The sequence below is a fragment of the Marmota monax genome, unplaced genomic scaffold (assembly GCF_021218885.2).
Source record: "Marmota monax isolate L192 unplaced genomic scaffold, Marmota_monax_Labrador192_F-V1.1 WCK01_AAM20220418_F8-fsc00005, whole genome shotgun sequence".
In the NCBI taxonomy this organism is placed as follows: domain Eukaryota; kingdom Metazoa; phylum Chordata; class Mammalia; order Rodentia; family Sciuridae; genus Marmota; species Marmota monax.
The window spans coordinates 32,556,372-32,574,192 of NW_026692254.1; the positions used below are offsets into that span (position 1 = coordinate 32,556,372).

The window sequence follows — 17,821 nt, forward strand, 5'->3', positions numbered from 1 at the left end:
TTCAAATATCCTCAGCCTGGGAACCCAGGAAGGAAGTACTGTTTTTTAAGGAAAAGTTTATTTTGCCCATTTCCCATACTCTGCACTTCTGTGGTTCTAGGTCTCTCAGATGCTTACTCAGTTCAGAGGACTGGGTCAGCATTTTTATTTTCAGTATCAGGAAGATTTTTCCAGCAGGAAGAGTTGTTTTAAAAAATAATGGAGCAGGATATCTGAGGAAGTGGAGAACTCTGCCACTGGAGAAGGCTGAATGGCTTTTTTTATGCATTCATGTTTTCATCCATTCGCAAAGATTGGGTGAAGGTCGTATGGGACATAGCCATACCCTCATCATGTACCTCTCTTCCTATCACCTCATCCCCATGGTTCATTTCCTGGGAGCTCATTGCTCATAACCTAAGTTCTGTGTTGGAGACCCAGAACCCAACCTGCCCCTCTCTTCCACTTGAACAGATGGCAGGGGTTAAGAGTAGGGATTTTAGAGTAAAAGGAGATTGTTCTCCATGGCTGTTTCACTTAACTGAGCAATTCTAGGCAGGATACTTTTAATGCCCTCATTTTCAGTATTTCATGCAGCTCCATTTTCAATGAGATTTGGGGAGATTAATTAATTTGTGTATGAAGAACTTAGTAAGGGTCAAGCACACAGTAGATATTCCATAAGTATATGTGTCATTATCTTCCACATAACCCAGAGAGAAACACTGGTAGGATCCATATGATTGTATAGCCTGCATTCTCTCTCCTCTATCTTCATCTCTTCACTTTCAGTATTTAGAGATAAAGGGGTTTATTTCAAATCTTGGTCCTGCAGGATTTTTGTAAGGAATAAAGAAATGTGCTTAATAAGGTCTGGTTACCTAACTGCCATTCATCCTTCATTATCTTCCAAGCAGTATACATTTATTGCTTTGGCCACCTCATCTGCAGGATATGGGATAATCATTGCATTCATTTTTTATGGAGGTAGAAACAAGGCTTGAAGCCCATGTCCTGAACCGCCCTGTTCCGTGTCTTCATATGAGTAGCATACTTTCCCAACATCTCCAGAGTGACAGATCACATGACCCTAGGAGGGTTTCAGAAACATTGTTTAGCACTTGCTAAAATGTATATAACAGAACAGACAGTAAAAAAAAATGTTGGTTCTTTTTCCTTGTTCTTTTTCTAAACTTATTTCCATGATATGAAGATTCTCAACTCTAGAAGTACAAACAATTCGCCATCATTCCTCTGAGACTCTATGCATACTTAAAAAAGTCCCTCTGTTCTCCTCTTTCTATATACATTATGTGGTTCCTGCAATGGCTTGTCAATGCTGTCTCTGTCCTGATATGCACCCTGATGAAACCCTGCCATATCTATTCTCTCTCTCTTTTTGCCCACATGCTCTGGTCTTGTTGAACACTCAGGATGCTACACTGCACATCCTTTTGTACTTCCTAACTACACTCCCTGTCAACCACATAATTTTTCCCTTTCTCCCTTTTGCCATATGCAAATTGCTTTCAAATGCACTGCCTCATTTATGCTGCAAAAGCTCCTAGAGTCAGAAAGTCAAAAAGCTTTACCTTTATTACAGATGAGCAAACTGAAACACACAACATTTGCTGATTTGCCCTGTGACAGGCACATGTAAAGACCAGGACCCTGAACACAGGCCCTCTGATTCACGTAAATCTACTACTAGATACTGTCACATGTGTTTCTTCTTCCCAACTATTCAAAGACTTGGTTGGAGTTAAAAAATATGTTTTGGGGTTGGGCATGGTGGTGTACACCTGTAATCCCAGTGACTTGGGAGGCAAGAGGATCACAAGTTCTATGCCAGCCTCAGCAACTCAGTGAGGCCCTGTCTCAAAGTAAAACGGAAAAAGGGCTGAGATGTAGCTCAGTGGTAGAGTACCTCTCGGTTCAATCCCAATACTGAAAAAAAAAAAAAAAAGTATAGCTTTTGGGTCCTTCAAACCTGTCTCCATTAGACCAGCTCCTGGCTCCTTCACTAAGCAGCTGATTGACCTTGGGCAATTTACTGATGCTTTCTAAGCCTGATTTCCTCACCTATAAAACAGGTATGAATCATAGTGGTTTATCCACTGAACTGGAATAAGGAGTAAATTAAACAATGTACAGAAAGATATGACTCTGGTCCCTGAGCAAATGCCTGCTTGTGCTAGTAGCAAAGACACTTATTTCCATCATCAGTGCTACCATGGTTCTCAAAAGATGATTATCCTCACCTGTCCTGGTAATCGGGATTGTGTCTTTAACTGACTTCTTCCTGTGTCACCAAAATCTCACTGTCCCAGTGCATGGCATCTTTTTTGAGGGATACCTCATTAAGGTATATGGGAACTATAAAAGCAGAAGATACAGGAACCTGATATTCTTGAAGAGAGCTTCTTGATGAGAAGTAGAAGCAAAATTTCTTGGCTTCATCCCTTCCTCAACCTCAAATCCCATCTCCCCACATAGCTTATTTCAGTGTGATGACACTGTCACTCTCCCAGCTTTCAGAATGATGCTGCCAAAAAGAATGGACCACAGACGAGTAATGGTGGGTACCTGCTCGGTGAGGAAGGAAGGCTTGTATGCGCCATCAGTAGACTTGTTCCCTGTGCCCCGCATGGACTTCATGTGTGAGACAGCCATGCGGAGGATGGTGAGCTTGTCTGGCTTCCGGGCCAGCGCACTGCAGGTGGGCACCATGTCAGAGAGCTCTGTGATGTACTGGGTCATCTTGTTCCGCCTGCGCCGTTCAATCTCACTGTGATTCTCTCTTCCCAGAAAGCAGGAGATCAGGAGGGGGCGAAAAGAGAAGTATCAGACCAGAGGTTACTATCTAAAGGGATGAAATGGCACATTGTTCACATCAAATGACCAAGAGCAAGGGGCTAACTTGTAAGAACTGAGGGCTTTGGATACATGCTGGGCAAAGCAGCACTCTGACTCCTTCCTCTGTGAGTTCCTGTCTCTGTGTATGGAGAGCACAAACCACTACAGCCTCAATCTCTAAGAAAGTATTAAAGCCGGGCATGGTCGTACATGTCTATAATCCCAGCAACTCAGAAACATGAGGCAGGTGGGTCACAAGTAAGTTCAAGGCCAGCCTGGGCAACTAAGCCAGATTGTCTCAAATTTAAAAATAAAAAGGGCCAGGAGTATAACTCAGTGTAAAGTGTACCCCTGGGTTCAATACTAGCACTGTTTTTTTTAGAAAAAAGTATTGAAGTCTTTTAATTACTCCCATGTGCCTGTGGAGTTTTAAATAGGCATAAAAAAAATTAAGACATGATATTCAGAAGAATAAAGTCCCCAACATGCTTTCCATGGGCACACATGAACCTATATATGGATGTGCACGTATAGGTTTGCCATCCTGTATATACATGCCTGTATATACAATGAATGCAGTTACTGACTGCTTATATATATGGTCTTACCTTATGATAAGAAGCACTATAAAATGCTCTCTGACAACAATTCTTAAAATTTATGCTGGTGTGGGAGTGATACAGGTCAGCAAAAACTATACTTTAACATGTCTTAATGGTATATTCTGGTTTTCAATTTTTGTACAATATTCAATAAATTACATAAGAAACTCAATACTAATTATAAAATAGGCTTTGCACAGATGGTTTTAGCCATTGCAGTCTAATATAAGCGTTGTGGGCCTGTTTGAGGTAGGCTAGGCTAAGCAGTGATGTCTGGAAGGTGAGGTGAGATTAAATGAATTTTTGACTTAATAATACTTTCAACTTACGACAGGGTTAGCTGGATATGATGCCAAGTAAGTCAAGGAGCACATACACAGCCATACTATTCTTTGTGTCACTAAGTAGACCAAAACGTTCATGTGTTTACTTGGTATAAGGTTGTGAACGAGTGTTTGTTCTTCATAACACATTTTCTATAACATAGTAACAGAACAGGTGCACCCCTGGCATATTAAACAACAAATACCCAATTTTTGTAAAAATCACTGTGATGTGTTAAAGATGAAAAGCTAACAGAAGGGTTGGTAGCATGTTTCCATCTGGGGATTATTAACTTAAGGCTTGGAAGAGAGTAACAGCCAACCCAGTTAAACAACACTAAGACAAAGCTGTGACTTGGGATAAAAGAACTGTCCCATGTCTGCTGCAGGATTTAGGGTTTTACTGATGCTCAAAGAATGAGTGACACAGGGTTGGGGATATAGCTCAGTTGGTAGAGCGCTTGCCTTGCAATGCATAAGGCCCTGGGGTCAATCCCAAGCACCACAAAAAAAAAAAAAAAAAAAAAAAAAAGAATGAGTGACACTAACAGTAAGAAAGGAACAACCTCAAGCAAGGCCGCCTCCAAACACTGCATGTATTAATCAGCTTAACACTCCATCTTCCCAGTCTGGGGGACAGATGTGCCAGTCAGGCCTGATGGCATGCAAGGTGCACGTGTTGAGGTCCTCTGAGCAAAGACAGGGGCAAGGAGGCTGCAGGAGAGATCCCTGCAGTGAGATGACATGAGTTGCAGGTGTGCACCTTCCATACAAAGGGCCCTCAGCAAGGCCCCAAGAGGGAAGAGACAGTAGAGAAAACTAAGAAAAGCCCAGTCTCGGTCCCCAAGCAGCAGAGGGGTTAATAGGGAAGGTAAAACATACACTTTGCACAGTGGGAACCAAAGGCAAACTATTTTAAATGCTCAGAAAGGCACAGGGAAAGTACAAGCCACAGAAAAGATGGAGAGAGCTGAGGAGGATGTGGCCCAGGGGTCAGAAGCAGGAAAAGGTGGCTAGGGCAGTGGGAAAATGGCTGGATAGACCTCATGTGAGAGTAGACTCTGGAAAGGGGATCAGGAGGATCCAAAAAAGGCCTGGAACTGGAAGGAAGCACTGAGGGCAGTGAGGAAACAGGTCTTGCCCTGGGCCCAAAGGAGCAATAGAAGTTGAGGAGCAACAGAAGTTGGGGATCCATGCCAGACCACAAGAGCAAGCCATGAAGAAAGCCAGGCTGATAAGGACCTGGGTGCTATGTGTTATGTGCTCTTGCAGCTGACTTCTGGGAGAAGCCAGAGGAGGGTGAGTCTTGTTGAAGGGAGGAGATGAAGGCTGAGACCGGCAAGGAATTCCTTAGGTGGGGTGTGAGGTGGGCTAGGATAGAACCTCCAGGAGTAGTCCCAGGTGACTAACCAGAATGTGGAAATGGACCAGCCTGAGGACCAATGCATCTGCTTCACAGAGCAAAGACCCTCCTGGGAAGGAAGGGTCTATCTGCTCTTGGAGAAAAGGTTCTGGAGAAACTGGCAGGATTTATTTACTGGTAACCAAAGAAGAGTGCTGGGAGAGCGCAATCAGAGAGAGAGGAAGAAGTAGTGAATGTGGGAATTTGGCTAGGGGATTCCTGAGCTCTCTAGTGTTGGCAGGAATCTTCTGGAAAAGACACGGGAGCTCTTTTTTTCTCTCACTCCCCCGTCCCAGAGCAGATGAGTGGTGCAGCCCATTGCCCTGTGTCCTCAAGTAGCCCTTTTCACTGAGGCCTGAGGCCTAAATGAGCTCCCAGAGGAGCTTTTCCCCATCCTGCCAGCTCATACTTCTTTAGGACAGACCTGGGAAAGATGGTAGGCAGAGAATGCACGTGGGGAGGATGTCAGACAGGAACTCCAGCACTTAGGACACTCCATTCACCATATGGGACCCCACTCAGGACCTGATGTCCTTTCCACTTGCCTGTACTCTCTTCCAGGGGGACCTTGTACGAAGGGCTTTCCTCTCCTCCAAGATCCTCTACTCAAAGCATCTTAGGAAGGTTAACTTGCTTATGCCAGCTGAGGTCTACAAGCTAACTCCTCAGTCTGACTTTTAACAGCTCCCTAGTCAAGCCCTCCACACTACCTCCTTCTCTATTCCAACACATTTGGGCATTCAATGCCTCTATCAGAACACACTTCTCTTCAGTTCATCCATGGTGAACTGCTTCTTTGACTCAATCTTTTGTCTTAAGTCAAAACTTGAGCAGAAATCTCTTGACTCTCTTCTTCCTTTCCCATCCCTGCTGTCCATTGTGAATGTCACCGTGGGGGTAAGCATTTTCTCATTCCTCCTCTCCCTCCCATTCACTCCTAGTGTTGTGGTAAATCTGACTCTTCCCTTAAACTTCTTCAGTGATGACCCCCAAACCAATAAGTCAAGTTCAAACTCCTCAGCTACTTTCCCCTCACAACTGCTCCAATAAAGCACATCAAAGTGCATTTGCTTCTGATATTATTTTCCAAAAGCACTTTACAATGTTGCCCTGGACCATGAACATTTGACAGGGGTAGGGGTGTCTTTGTGAGGTTCTTAAACAGATATATAAAACAACTTTACTATAGTGCTTGATAAACTTGATTTGAGGGATAAGATGCATGAGGAAGACAACATTAGGACAACTGATTTAAAAACTGATATTTTAAAACTGATTGTACTCACTGACTAGTGACTAGTCCAGAAAATGCTCTCACCATTTTATATCTTCTGAAATATGACAGAGTTACTAGCAGAATGTCAAAAGGATGGAGAGCTGCCAGTTACCTAGCAACAAGATTTGATAAATAAGTGGCATACATATATGTATGTGAAGTTTCATTTTTAAGCTTTCATGGAAGCAAAGAAGAGAAGAAAATAGCATCTTATGAAGATGAGAGGCAAATCTCCAACATCAGGCTTGCTGAGCCAAGTTTACCTCCTCCTGAGGGGAAGGGGATGATTTGGGGTCTGCCCAGAGGAACTGCAGGGATAAGGCTGCAAACTTGATGTCTCAAGTTGCATAAGTCCCACGAACTAGTAAGAGCTGAGTAGCATCAATAAAGAAACTGGCCCCCATATATTTGGGAGAGGATCGGGCTCTGCAGCAAGCTGGGGACACAGGCAAATCTGTCATCTTCAGAGATGCTTCGCTGGTGCAAGAGGACCTACAGCATGACCCCCAGGACACAGATATGGAAATCAAGGGCACACGAAGAAGAGGTGCAACCAAGTGCTGGCCAATGGGTTTCTTTTCCAACTCTGCTCCAAAGGCACTCTCTTAAGTTTAATCAGAACAGTGAAGCATAAGCCTATATTGATTAAAATTAAAAAGGAGAACTGCACAAAATCTCCATAAAATGCTAAGCAGGAGCTGATACATTTACCTGTCATTCCCTCGAGTCCTAAAGATGAAGGAGAGGATACTGTGAGAGTGTGTGATAAGGAGATTCCCTTAAGCAAATGTCCCAGGGACAGACCCAGGTCCCTGAGGACTCTGAGACAGGGACAGCTCCCATGCAGGACTGGCTGAGAGGAGCCACAAACAGAACCTAAGAGCTTTCATTGTCTTTCTTTACCTGTGTGTCTAGGCTGAACACAAGGCTCATCCCAAACACAGGGGAAAGGAATCTGAGAAAACCCAGATCTTCCAAAAAGGAGGCCCAAGCCCAGAGCCTCTGATAACCCTCATTCTCAAGGGTGCACATGTCCTTCATGTTTCTACAGCATCATTCAGTTCACCAAGCACTTTCTACCTATTGCTGCATTTGATCCTCATAATGGCCATGTAAGAAAATACCTCTTCTATTTATGGAAGAGGAACCTGATGCTCAAAGAGGTACACTGACTTATGAGCACTTGAGCCAGACCTCCCCTGATTTCAACCTCTCCTCTACATAGCACTAATTGGTTCTATAGTCAGAGCTAAGATGTCTGGAGAGCAAAAGGCAAAGATATTTAAGGCTTCATGGAAGGTGCCTGGCAGCTTCCAAGGAGACACAGTTTAGGACTACTTGAAGATTCTATAAATTATTTCTTCCCCTTTGTGCAAAAATTCTAGTATTATCTGACTCATATTCAAGTCAAGGTTAATCTCTCTAGGAAAAAAGAGAAAGAGAGAGAGAGAGAGAGAGAGAGAGAGAGAGAGAGAGAGAGAGAGAGAGAGAGAGAGAGAGAGAAAGAAATGGTAAAAACAAACAAACAAATAAGGTAAGAAAGGCATCGAATTACAAACACCAGTACTCCTCAAAGTGTTTCATGAAATAGAATAGTTCTTCATATAAAGAGAAAAAGCAATCACATTATTTGGAAAAATAAGAGACCCAGAATAGCTAAAGCAATCCCTAGCAAGAAAAGTGAAGCAGGAGACATCACAATGGCAGACCTTAAACTATACTACAGAGCTATAGTAACAAAAACAGCATGGTACTGGCACCAAAATAAACTTGTAGACCAATGGTATACAATAGAGGACTCAGAGACAAACCCACATAAATACTGTTATCTCATACTAGACAAGGGTACCAAAAACATTCATTGGAGAAAAGATAGCCTATTCAACAAACAGTGCTGGCAAAATTGGAAACCCATATGTAGCAAAATAAAATTAAACCTCTATCTCTCACCGTGCACACCAACTCAAAGTGGATCAAAGACTTAGGCACTAGAACAGAAATCTTGCACCTAATAGAAGAAAAAATAGGCCCAAATCTTCACCACATTGTCTAAGGATCTGACTTCCTTAACAAGACTCCTAATGCACAAGAAGTAAAATCAAGAATCAATAAATGGTATGGATTCAAATTAAAAAGGTTCTTCTCAGCAAAGGAAACAATCAATAATGTGAGGAGAGAGCCTATGGATTCTGAGAAAATCTCCACCACATGAACCTCTGATAGAGCATTAATCTCTAAGATATACAAAGAACTCAAAAAAGTTAACACCAAAAAAAAAAAAAAACCCAATCAATATATGGGCTAAGGAACTAACATACACTTGTCAGAAAAAGATACACATCAATCAACAAATATATGAAAAAATGTTCAACATCTCTAGCAGTTAGAGAAAATGCAAATCAAAACTAGTCTAAGATTTCATCTCACTCCTGTCAGAATGGCAATCATCAAGAATATAGTCAACAATAAATGTTGGTGAGGATGTGGTGAAAAAGGTACACTCATACACAGCTGGTGGAACTACAAATTGGTGTAACCACTATGGAAAGCAGTATGGAGATTCCTCAGAAAACTGGGAATGGAACCACCATTTGACCCAGCTATCCCACTCCTTGGTTTATACCCAAAGGACTTAAAATCAGCATATATTATGACGCAGCCTCATCAATGTTTACAGCAGCTCAATTCATAATAGATAGACTATGGAACCAATCTAGGTGTCCCTCAATAGATGAATAGATAAAGAAAATGTGGTATATATACTCAATGGAATATTACTAAGCTTTAAAGAAGAGTGAAATTATGGCATTTGCCAGTAAATGGTTGGAGTTGAAGAATATCATGCTAAGTGAAATAAGCCAATCCCACAAAACCAAAGGCTGAATGTTTTCTCTAATATGTGGATGCTAATTCACAATAAGGTGGGGGCACTAGGGAGGAATAGCATTATCTTAGATTAGGAAGAGGGAAGTGATTGGAAGGGAGAGGAGAGAATGTGGGGATAGGAAATCTAGTAGAATGAAACAGACATTATTATTGTATGGATATATGAAACTACATGACCAATATGATTCTGAAACATGTACACTCAGAAAAATGAGAAATTATATCCCATCTATGTATCATATATTAAAGCATATAATTGGATTCTACTGTCATGTGTAACTAATTAAAACAAATAAAAAAAATTTTTAAAAACATGGTAAAAAAAGGCACCGAAATACAAATCAAACACATGAGAGCCAAACATCTCATATGAAGAAACAATTGATCCATTTTGGCTAACGTTAGGGAATTACCTCCTTCTAAAACATATTCCATGCCTTTGTGTCCTGACCCAAACTATCCCTAACCCATTGACATGACATAGATACTCATGAAATAGATTGTGATTCCATTGTGCAAGTGCTACAATGTACCAAGTGCCATTTGACTTATTGGCAAGATTTTTTGACTCAGACAAACCAAGGATGGCTGGGCACTATGGCACATGCCTATAATCCCAGCTCTTCAGGCGGCTGAGAGGAGAATTGCTAGTTCCAGGACAGCCTCCACAACTTAGCAAGACCCTAAGAAACTTAGAAAGCCTGTCTCAAAAAAGGGCTGGGGATGCCGCTCAGTGGTAGAATGTTCCTGGGTTCAATCCCCAGAAGAAAAAAAGAAGGGAAGGAAGGGAGGAAGGAAAAAGTGAGCATTTCAGTGGAAGAGGGAGAGGGCTTGTGTTGGGTGTCTGCTCTGCTGGAGCCAAAAAGGCTACACTTGATCTCTTCCTATTTTCAAGCAACCACTGTGGCCCATCCAGTATGTCCCTCCCATGATGACTGATAAGACCAAACAAAACATGGTGATCCTTGCTGCTGCCTGATCATCCTCTGCCATCAGAAGTACTCTGAACACTTTCCACCTAGAAGTGAAAGCAGAATCCCTCTAAGCTACAATGCATAGACTGAGAATTTTCAGCATTGACAACCCTCTTCTTTTTCTGCCAGGAAGGATCTCTGCAGGACACACCTATCTTGCACATTTTTCCTTATCAACAGGGTTTTGGTTATCATGACTATTAACAAAACAGGGTGGTAAATTCAGATGGAAAGATTAAATAATCAAATAGCACCAAAGCCTATAAAGCCAGGAGAAAAAATACCCACAAGCTTAAATATGGCCACAAACCAAGGGTTTGTGCAAAATGAAAGGTTGATTTGGTGGAAATTTTCCTATTATGAATCCCTTTGCTTTCAAGTAACTTTAGATGTCCCCTGGCTAAACCCTACAAAATATAAGAAATAATTTTGGTCTGGTGCAACTGGGTGCTTCAGCATCACCAGGGAATGCCAGATGGAGATCACCTGAGAGCCATCCCTTAAGGGATTAAAGAAAGGCCAGGAAGCCATCAATGAGGGCTTGAGCACTGGGACTGAATCTGAAGTAATGGTTATAAGGAATGACTCTGAAGGTCTTTGGGGTCTTTTGAGAAAGGCAACAAAGTCTAAATGTGACAAATATCAGGGCGGTAACATACAGTGACAATAATAAAGTTTGGGGAGGGAATACTTGATAGTTCATAAGTTATAAATCTAACATTAAGAAGATATTTGCATTAGTTATGCTTCTACTACCACCAAACTACATCCCAGCCTTTTTTATTTTTGGTACTGAGGATTGAAACCAGGGATGCTATAAAGCTATAAAGCACTGAGCCACATCCCCAGCCCTTCAAATTTTTTAATTTTGAGACAGGATCTCGATAAGTTGCTAGGGTCTTGCTATGTTGCTTAGTGCCTCATTGAGGCTGGCCTCCAACTTGTAATCCTCCTACCTAGCCTCCTGAGTCACTGGGATGACTGCACCAAGCATCCATTCTTTCATTTTAATGAAGTATTACATACATCACATCAAGAGCCTGATGCATAACTCAGATGCTTGGTGATGGCTCTGGGATATTGGTTGGCCAACTGTGAAACAACATTCAAGAGGCCATTCTCCACGGGTGGCAGCTGATTGTGGTTACATACATAGAAAGAAATCCTGAGACTCCACAGAGAATGTTAAACCCGGACCATGAAATCAGGAAATTGCCCCAGTGGTTCAGTGCATTGGGGAGGTTTTCAGCCTCTGTGAGTGTGGGCTTGTGGTGGTGCTGGTGGGATGGGCACCTGCCTTCCTGGTAGACAGGGCCACCCTGTTTTCTCTGAAGGAGGTTGTGGCACCACTACCAGCCATCAGGGAGGTTCATTTTTGGAGGATCCCTTTCTGGTGCGTAATCAGAGTTTTCCAAGAGGTGAAGAGTTCATTACCCTGTGCTGTCAGGACTGGTGAGTTGATAATAGAATGTCAGGATGTGGGTGTGGAGGCTGCTTTCTTAGGCCTGGCCTGGGAAAGCCAGCTCTGTATCTCTACTCCTTTGGAGTCTTGGGCAAAAAGGGCCTCCTCCTCTGAAGCTTGTGGTGTCTGTCTCTGCCACCCTTAGGGCTCTTTATCATTATCACCACTAGCTGCCCAGAGACACCCAGCACTCCAACTGCCTCAGTGTGGGGCAGCACATGCCCCACCTTTCTGTGCTCTCACTGCCTCTTTGCCCAGAACCTTCCTTCCCCCACTCCACCAGACCTCAGCCACTCCCCACTATTTGACCACAACTTCCTCTTTTCCAGCCTTCCCAGACTCCCACTAAATTAGAACTATTCCTTGACCACATTGCCACTTGCACTTTCTGTCCCCCTCCTATTTTCTCTCATATGATTAGCTCTTGCTCCTTCCTGGCTCCTGGCTTCTCCTGAATCCTCTATAGCTGGATCTCTAGCTTAGTCTCTTCAGCTGCACTCTCTGCAACACCCCAATCACCACGTCTGCATCTATCCCTAGTATCCACCCTGCCCGACCCCAACTCCAAGACGGTGACGTCTATAGCCACTAGTGCCGGAGGGCAATAGTCCATGGTGCAGACTGGTGCCACCTAACATCTGTGGTACATAATGTCAAGGGAGTTCTGAAGTTCCTACACCTCTTTCTTCAGTTTGTTTCCTTTGATTCAACCCAGGGGCATCCCAAATTTTTCTTTCAGCATACTCTTAGACATTTGACCAATTTACTGCATATGGTCTCACTTCCTAATTAACCAAGAAAGTAGAAACCATCAGAATTAACTCTCTAAACTTTTGACACATCCACCAGGTTCACATTTGGCTGTCTCTGCATTTCTTTCCTTTGTCTCAAAGAATGAGTGGTCCTCTTGGTGGACCTGGAGCTATCTCTCATGTTTCCCAATCCTCTGGACCCATCTCTTCCTAGTCTTATCCAGACTCTTCCAGGCTATCCTCACTCTTTCTCCTTCTCATGTAGATGTGTTCATGGGCTTCCCACCCTAAAAAAATACTTCCTCCTCGAGTCCCACATGCCCTCTTCCTTTTTTACCCATATCCAACTACTCAAAAAGTCATCTCCATTCATTTTCTTATCTGACAATCAGTCGTCAGCCCACTGAAATCTGGCTTCTGTCACACCATCTCTGTGACTTCCAGGAGGAGGGAAACAACTAGTGCCAATAGAGCCATGTCCTGCATGTCATAACCCCAAAGGAGCAGGACGCAATTCAGGCCTCAGGATGTGGTGAAGGAGGCTGACAGCATTCCTGGCCCTGGGAGGTGGGATCCTGGAGTGCGTGTGTGAATGCAAGTATGTGTGTGTGCATATGCATGGGTGTGCATGTGCATGCATGGGAGACCAGGCAGCAGTGTCAGCTTCACGTCTACTACTTTGTTCCATCTGAGGCTTGCTGTGATGGGTCCAGCTTTAAGATAGAAACACCAAACTTGCACTATTTAGCTCAAAGTGACTACTGGCCACATTTCTCAAGTAAAAAATTGAAATTGAGACACAAGGTCTGATGATAGGCAGAACACTTGAACTTGGGACCACCTTCAAGAAATGCAAGGAAAGTTGACTATACACACGTCAAGAGATAAAAATCATGGCACTGCACTCTTCCTAGATTTGGAGTCAACAAATTTCAGTGGGTACTGGCTCATATCTCAGCCTCCATCTCTTCCAGGCCTTACCTAAGGGGTTTCTCTTGACTGACTACAAGTAGAGGAGGAGGAAACAGGATTGGCCCCAGGGTGTGTCTCACCAGGGCCTGGGCCTGCCTCACTATGACCCACAGGAAATGGTCTGAAACAGGCTATCATCTTCCCCTGGACAGCAGCTACTTGCAAAGTGGAGGGGGTGGAGAGAGATTCAGTCATCTTATCAGCTCTGAGCAGTTCAGATGCACCCACGGGTGCCCCTGCTGTGTAGAGGAAGTGGACTCTGGGGTCCTACAAACTCAGCCCTATAAGAACAATGCTATGTTGGAAGCAAATCCTGGCTTCCTGTCTTACTTTTAATGTAATAGAAGAAAGGACGCAGTTCCTAGAAGCCTAGGTGTAAATCCCAACTAAATTCTAATGCACCGAGTGGCTCACAAAGTTTCTTAGTCCATGGCTTCTGTTTCTTAGCACTGAGGCCCAAGACAATGCACTCTTTGTCTCCAGCTCTGTTACTTCATCAATGATATTCATCTTCAAAGTTACACAAATGTTGCTCCTCATCTCCTTCCTTTTAATATTCTGAGACCCCAGAGTTATCATTTCCTGAGGTAAACATGCTATAGAATGTAATCGCAAGGGGAATTTTGACACAGAGGAATCAAAATCATTGTTTCCTTATACAGAGAAGATGTGTATGGCCAGAGTGAAGTGGAGCAGGGAGATGGGTGTCCTTATTCCCAAGGCCAGCTCCTTTTCAGGAAGAAAACACCCCCTTCTGCTAGAACACAACCTAGAAAATGGGGGTAAGTGCAAGCTGGGCTTCTGTCTGCGCTGAGGGGTTGAAACTCATGCCTTGTTTCAACTGGAAACTCTAAGACTGTTAGTGATCGAACTGTTTTCCATTTTCTTTTTACTGTTTCACCCCAAGCAGAAACTAGGAAATGGAAGGACATGTTCTTGGAGAAGAATGTTTATGGGGTAGTAAGAATTTTACTATGGACTTCAAGATTCTGGTAATCCCTGAAATGTAATGAGGCAGGCATCCCTCTTTGAGTTGTGAGAAAAATGCTAAATTCACAGCCATGACCATTTTGGTCCTGGATAAAAGGAACCATAACCAAAAAATAACTACCACAGGGAAGAGCAAACAGGTAGTTCAGTTGACCGGGAGCTGGTGGAGAGGGGGGATGATACAGACATCATTCTTCTCAAAACTGTTTTGAACAGCTGAGGCTGTAGACCAAATGATGGGCCACGGAAGCAGGAGAAAAGCAACCACCAAATGTGGCAAGTTTTCAAGTTCACCAACAACCAAGAATTAGGGAGGCTGGAGGCTTGGGTGACAGAGAGGAACATCAAGGCAAGACTGTCCACAATTAAACTGGGCAAAGATGGGAACTATGCTTAGAATGACAGAATGGCTGGTGCCTTCCTCTCCACACTGCCATGTTTCCTACCATGCCTCAAACAGAATACACCAAAGGGGGAAATGTGGTGCAACAGAGCTGGGTTTGCCTTAGCCTTTGTGTACCTAACAGTTACAATACCACCAGCACCTGTTATCCAGGGTCCTTTCTACCAGTTATTCTGTACTCAGGACAGTCCCATAGAGCCCAGCACATGGCCAGTGAGTGATGGCTCTAAAGAACCCCAAACCAAGTTTTACAAGCATCTAGAACAGAGCCACCCATGTTTCTCCTTATTTTCTGTAGTAGAAAAAGAAGACTCATCATAGCAGTTCTTTTCTAAATGAACTTTAGGTCTTTTAAAAAGGAGTCAATTAAAGTTACTAGTTATTGTTCCACTAAAAAAGCAAAGGGGATTAAGAACTTCTAATTTAACTTTTGATCATCTAGGCTGGGGTACGTAAGGCTGCTCATAGCTAGCTGCCACTAGGCCAAACCCTGGCACAGAAGGAGGTACAAGCAAGAAGGCCAGAGTGCAGGGCAATGGCTTTTCAATGGCAAAAGACATTAAATCCTTGTGTGCCCAGGAAGGTGACTGCTGGCTATTGGCTTCTTTAAAGAAAGTAAAATAAACTTACCTTGAAAATTTACTGGGACCTTCACCATCTTCATCATCGAAGTCCATTCTGCAAAGTCAAGGTCACAATAAACGCTGGTTATAGGCAGGGCACTGTAACTGGTAACCTGAGCTGTGGGAATGAGGGGCACTTTTTCCTTCAGACTGCTCTCTAATGCTCCCAATCTTTTGTAAGACTAAAAGCAATATCTCTACACAGTCATCAAAGAGCTTCAAGATAGGAAGAAGCAAAATGAAAGGTCTTAGGTGCTCAAGTATCAACTTGCCCCTGTGGAACCCCACACAGGCCACCAAAGGGTTGACTAGGCTGGTGTTGGAAAGAGAAACATTCCTTATCTCCCTTTGGGGAAACCTCCTCGCCTCCATGTCTTTCATTCCACCTTGTCACTTCCTTTTTTTTACTTGTTTATTTTACGGTATGTTTACAGACTGAAAAAGCTCAAGGGGTTTTGAAAATAGAAAGTTTTAAGGGTGATAAAAGGATTAACAGAAAAGGAGACAAATAGTAATTGTGCTGCTTGAAACCTGGTAGGTCTTGAGACATGGTAAGACTTGGTGGAAAGCTCAATCAAGGCCACTGTCCTGTTAAGTCCAAAGTCTAACAAATGGCTGTTGAGGGGAAAATGGTCATGTGAGGCCTAAATTAACTCAAATTGGCTGTCTGCTTATTGTAACTCACCACATAATTACTGGGATTCCCTCTTTACTGGGCCTCACAACATACACAAAACAAAGTCTTGATGGATACTTGCTTGACTAATACCCCAAATGCCCCTTCGAGACACCGAGCCTCTCCGAGGGGCACTGCTATTACCCCTGGAGATGTCAGGCAGAAAGAGGACTTGACTGACATTGACCCTTTCTGGACATCCAGGTGACTGGGTCACCTGGGTAAAACATGTTCCCCTCCTGTTCTTAGTAGGCCTGACTGGATGGGGCACTGTTTTGCTGGAATCCAAGCAAAGGGAGGCCATCCTATCTGGCAGCCAGGACTGGAAAATACCTTGTCAGAACAGCTCATTGTAAGATTGAGGTGTGTGCTAAAAGACCACAACTACAGATGCCAGAGCTGCTGGCCCCACAGACGCATGACCATACCTCCCCAGGTCTAAAAGCCCAGAGTAGCCAATGGGTGACTTGGGGATAGCACAGGACAGTCAGGCCAAGTTGCAGAGAAAGAGCCATCCTTGCACAAGCATACCCCAGGAGAGCCTCCCAACCCCCTGCCATGAGACAAATCGTACTTGCTGTGCTATAAAAAAATCTTTTTTTTTTTTTTTGTTTAAATGCCCACGGCAGTCAGAGTTCTAATCTGGGCATCATTTTATTCAGAATCAACTGATTTAATCCTCTGCCATTTTGGAATCCCTAATTCTCAGACCCAAGAGCTATCCTAACTGCTAAGAATAAAAGAACAAAAGGAGTTAGATAATTGTAAAAATGACAGTAATAACAGAAAAAAAAAAAAAAAAACACTGCAAAAAAGAGAAGGAGGTGAACAAGAAAAGTGATACAAAATAGTACAGGTAAAAGACCACATACACACCACCAGGGGGCCAGACACACACACTCCCTACAAAGCAGTTTGGGAAGCCAGGTGCTAGGCATTGGCTTCAGTTGTCTAGATTGTAGACAAATGGGAGCTGAATGTACAAATTTCTAAATGAAACAAAGCCATCAATATTCTTCATAACTGGTAAGCCATCATCTCACCTTTCAGAAAATTAAATCTGGGAGACAACCACCAAGAATACTGAAACCAAATCCACGGGACATTTTACTGAGCCACAGGGCCACACTGCCACCCAGTGTTCATAATGGGGAAGAGCAATTTTGCTGCCCACATCAAAAACATCAGCATTAAGGGGCTGGGGGTGGGGGGCCGGGCAGAGGATGGGGTGGGTGGGTGGGTGGTGGAAAGTAGCACTTTCAAAATTCTAAAGAACTCATGTAAGTATTTAATAAAACCTCAAGTTATCTTTAAAATTCCTTTTGGCTTAAGTTGATATGAATGTGATCTTCAGGCTCTGCATAATGCAATGTATTTGGCAGTCCTCCCTCCTCAGGCTACAGATCTTTGGGATATTTGGGGTGATCAAATGTTTTGATTTTCCAGGAATTTATGGGATTCAGATTTAATGATAAAACTGAAAGAGTTCTGGGACAATGAGGATGACCAGTCACCTCATTTTAGCAAAGACAGTCCTATTCTTTTCTTGATCTTCCATGAAGCAGACATGGCAAGTGAACTGTGTGGGTCCCAGCTTGGCCAAGCTGGCTGGGGCTCAATCAAGCAGAAGGGATAAGAAAGAAAG

The 17,821-nt window shown here is 43.3% G+C and overlaps 1 protein-coding gene across 9 annotated transcripts in view; it reads right to left on the reverse strand.

The window, feature by feature from the left end:
* Positions 1 to 17,821, reverse strand: part of Arnt2 (aryl hydrocarbon receptor nuclear translocator 2) — a 174,377-nt gene that overhangs the window by 101,700 nt on the left and 54,856 nt on the right. For all 9 annotated transcript variants that reach the window (XM_046438588.1, XM_046438559.1, XM_058577634.1 and 6 more), the window contains exons 3-4: positions 15,508 to 15,555; positions 2,566 to 2,779 (exon numbers count right to left, since the gene is read on the reverse strand). In XM_046438588.1, coding sequence (XP_046294544.1) covers positions 2,566 to 2,779; positions 15,508 to 15,555 — 262 coding nt within the window. The remainder of the gene's footprint in view (positions 1 to 2,565; positions 2,780 to 15,507; positions 15,556 to 17,821) is intronic.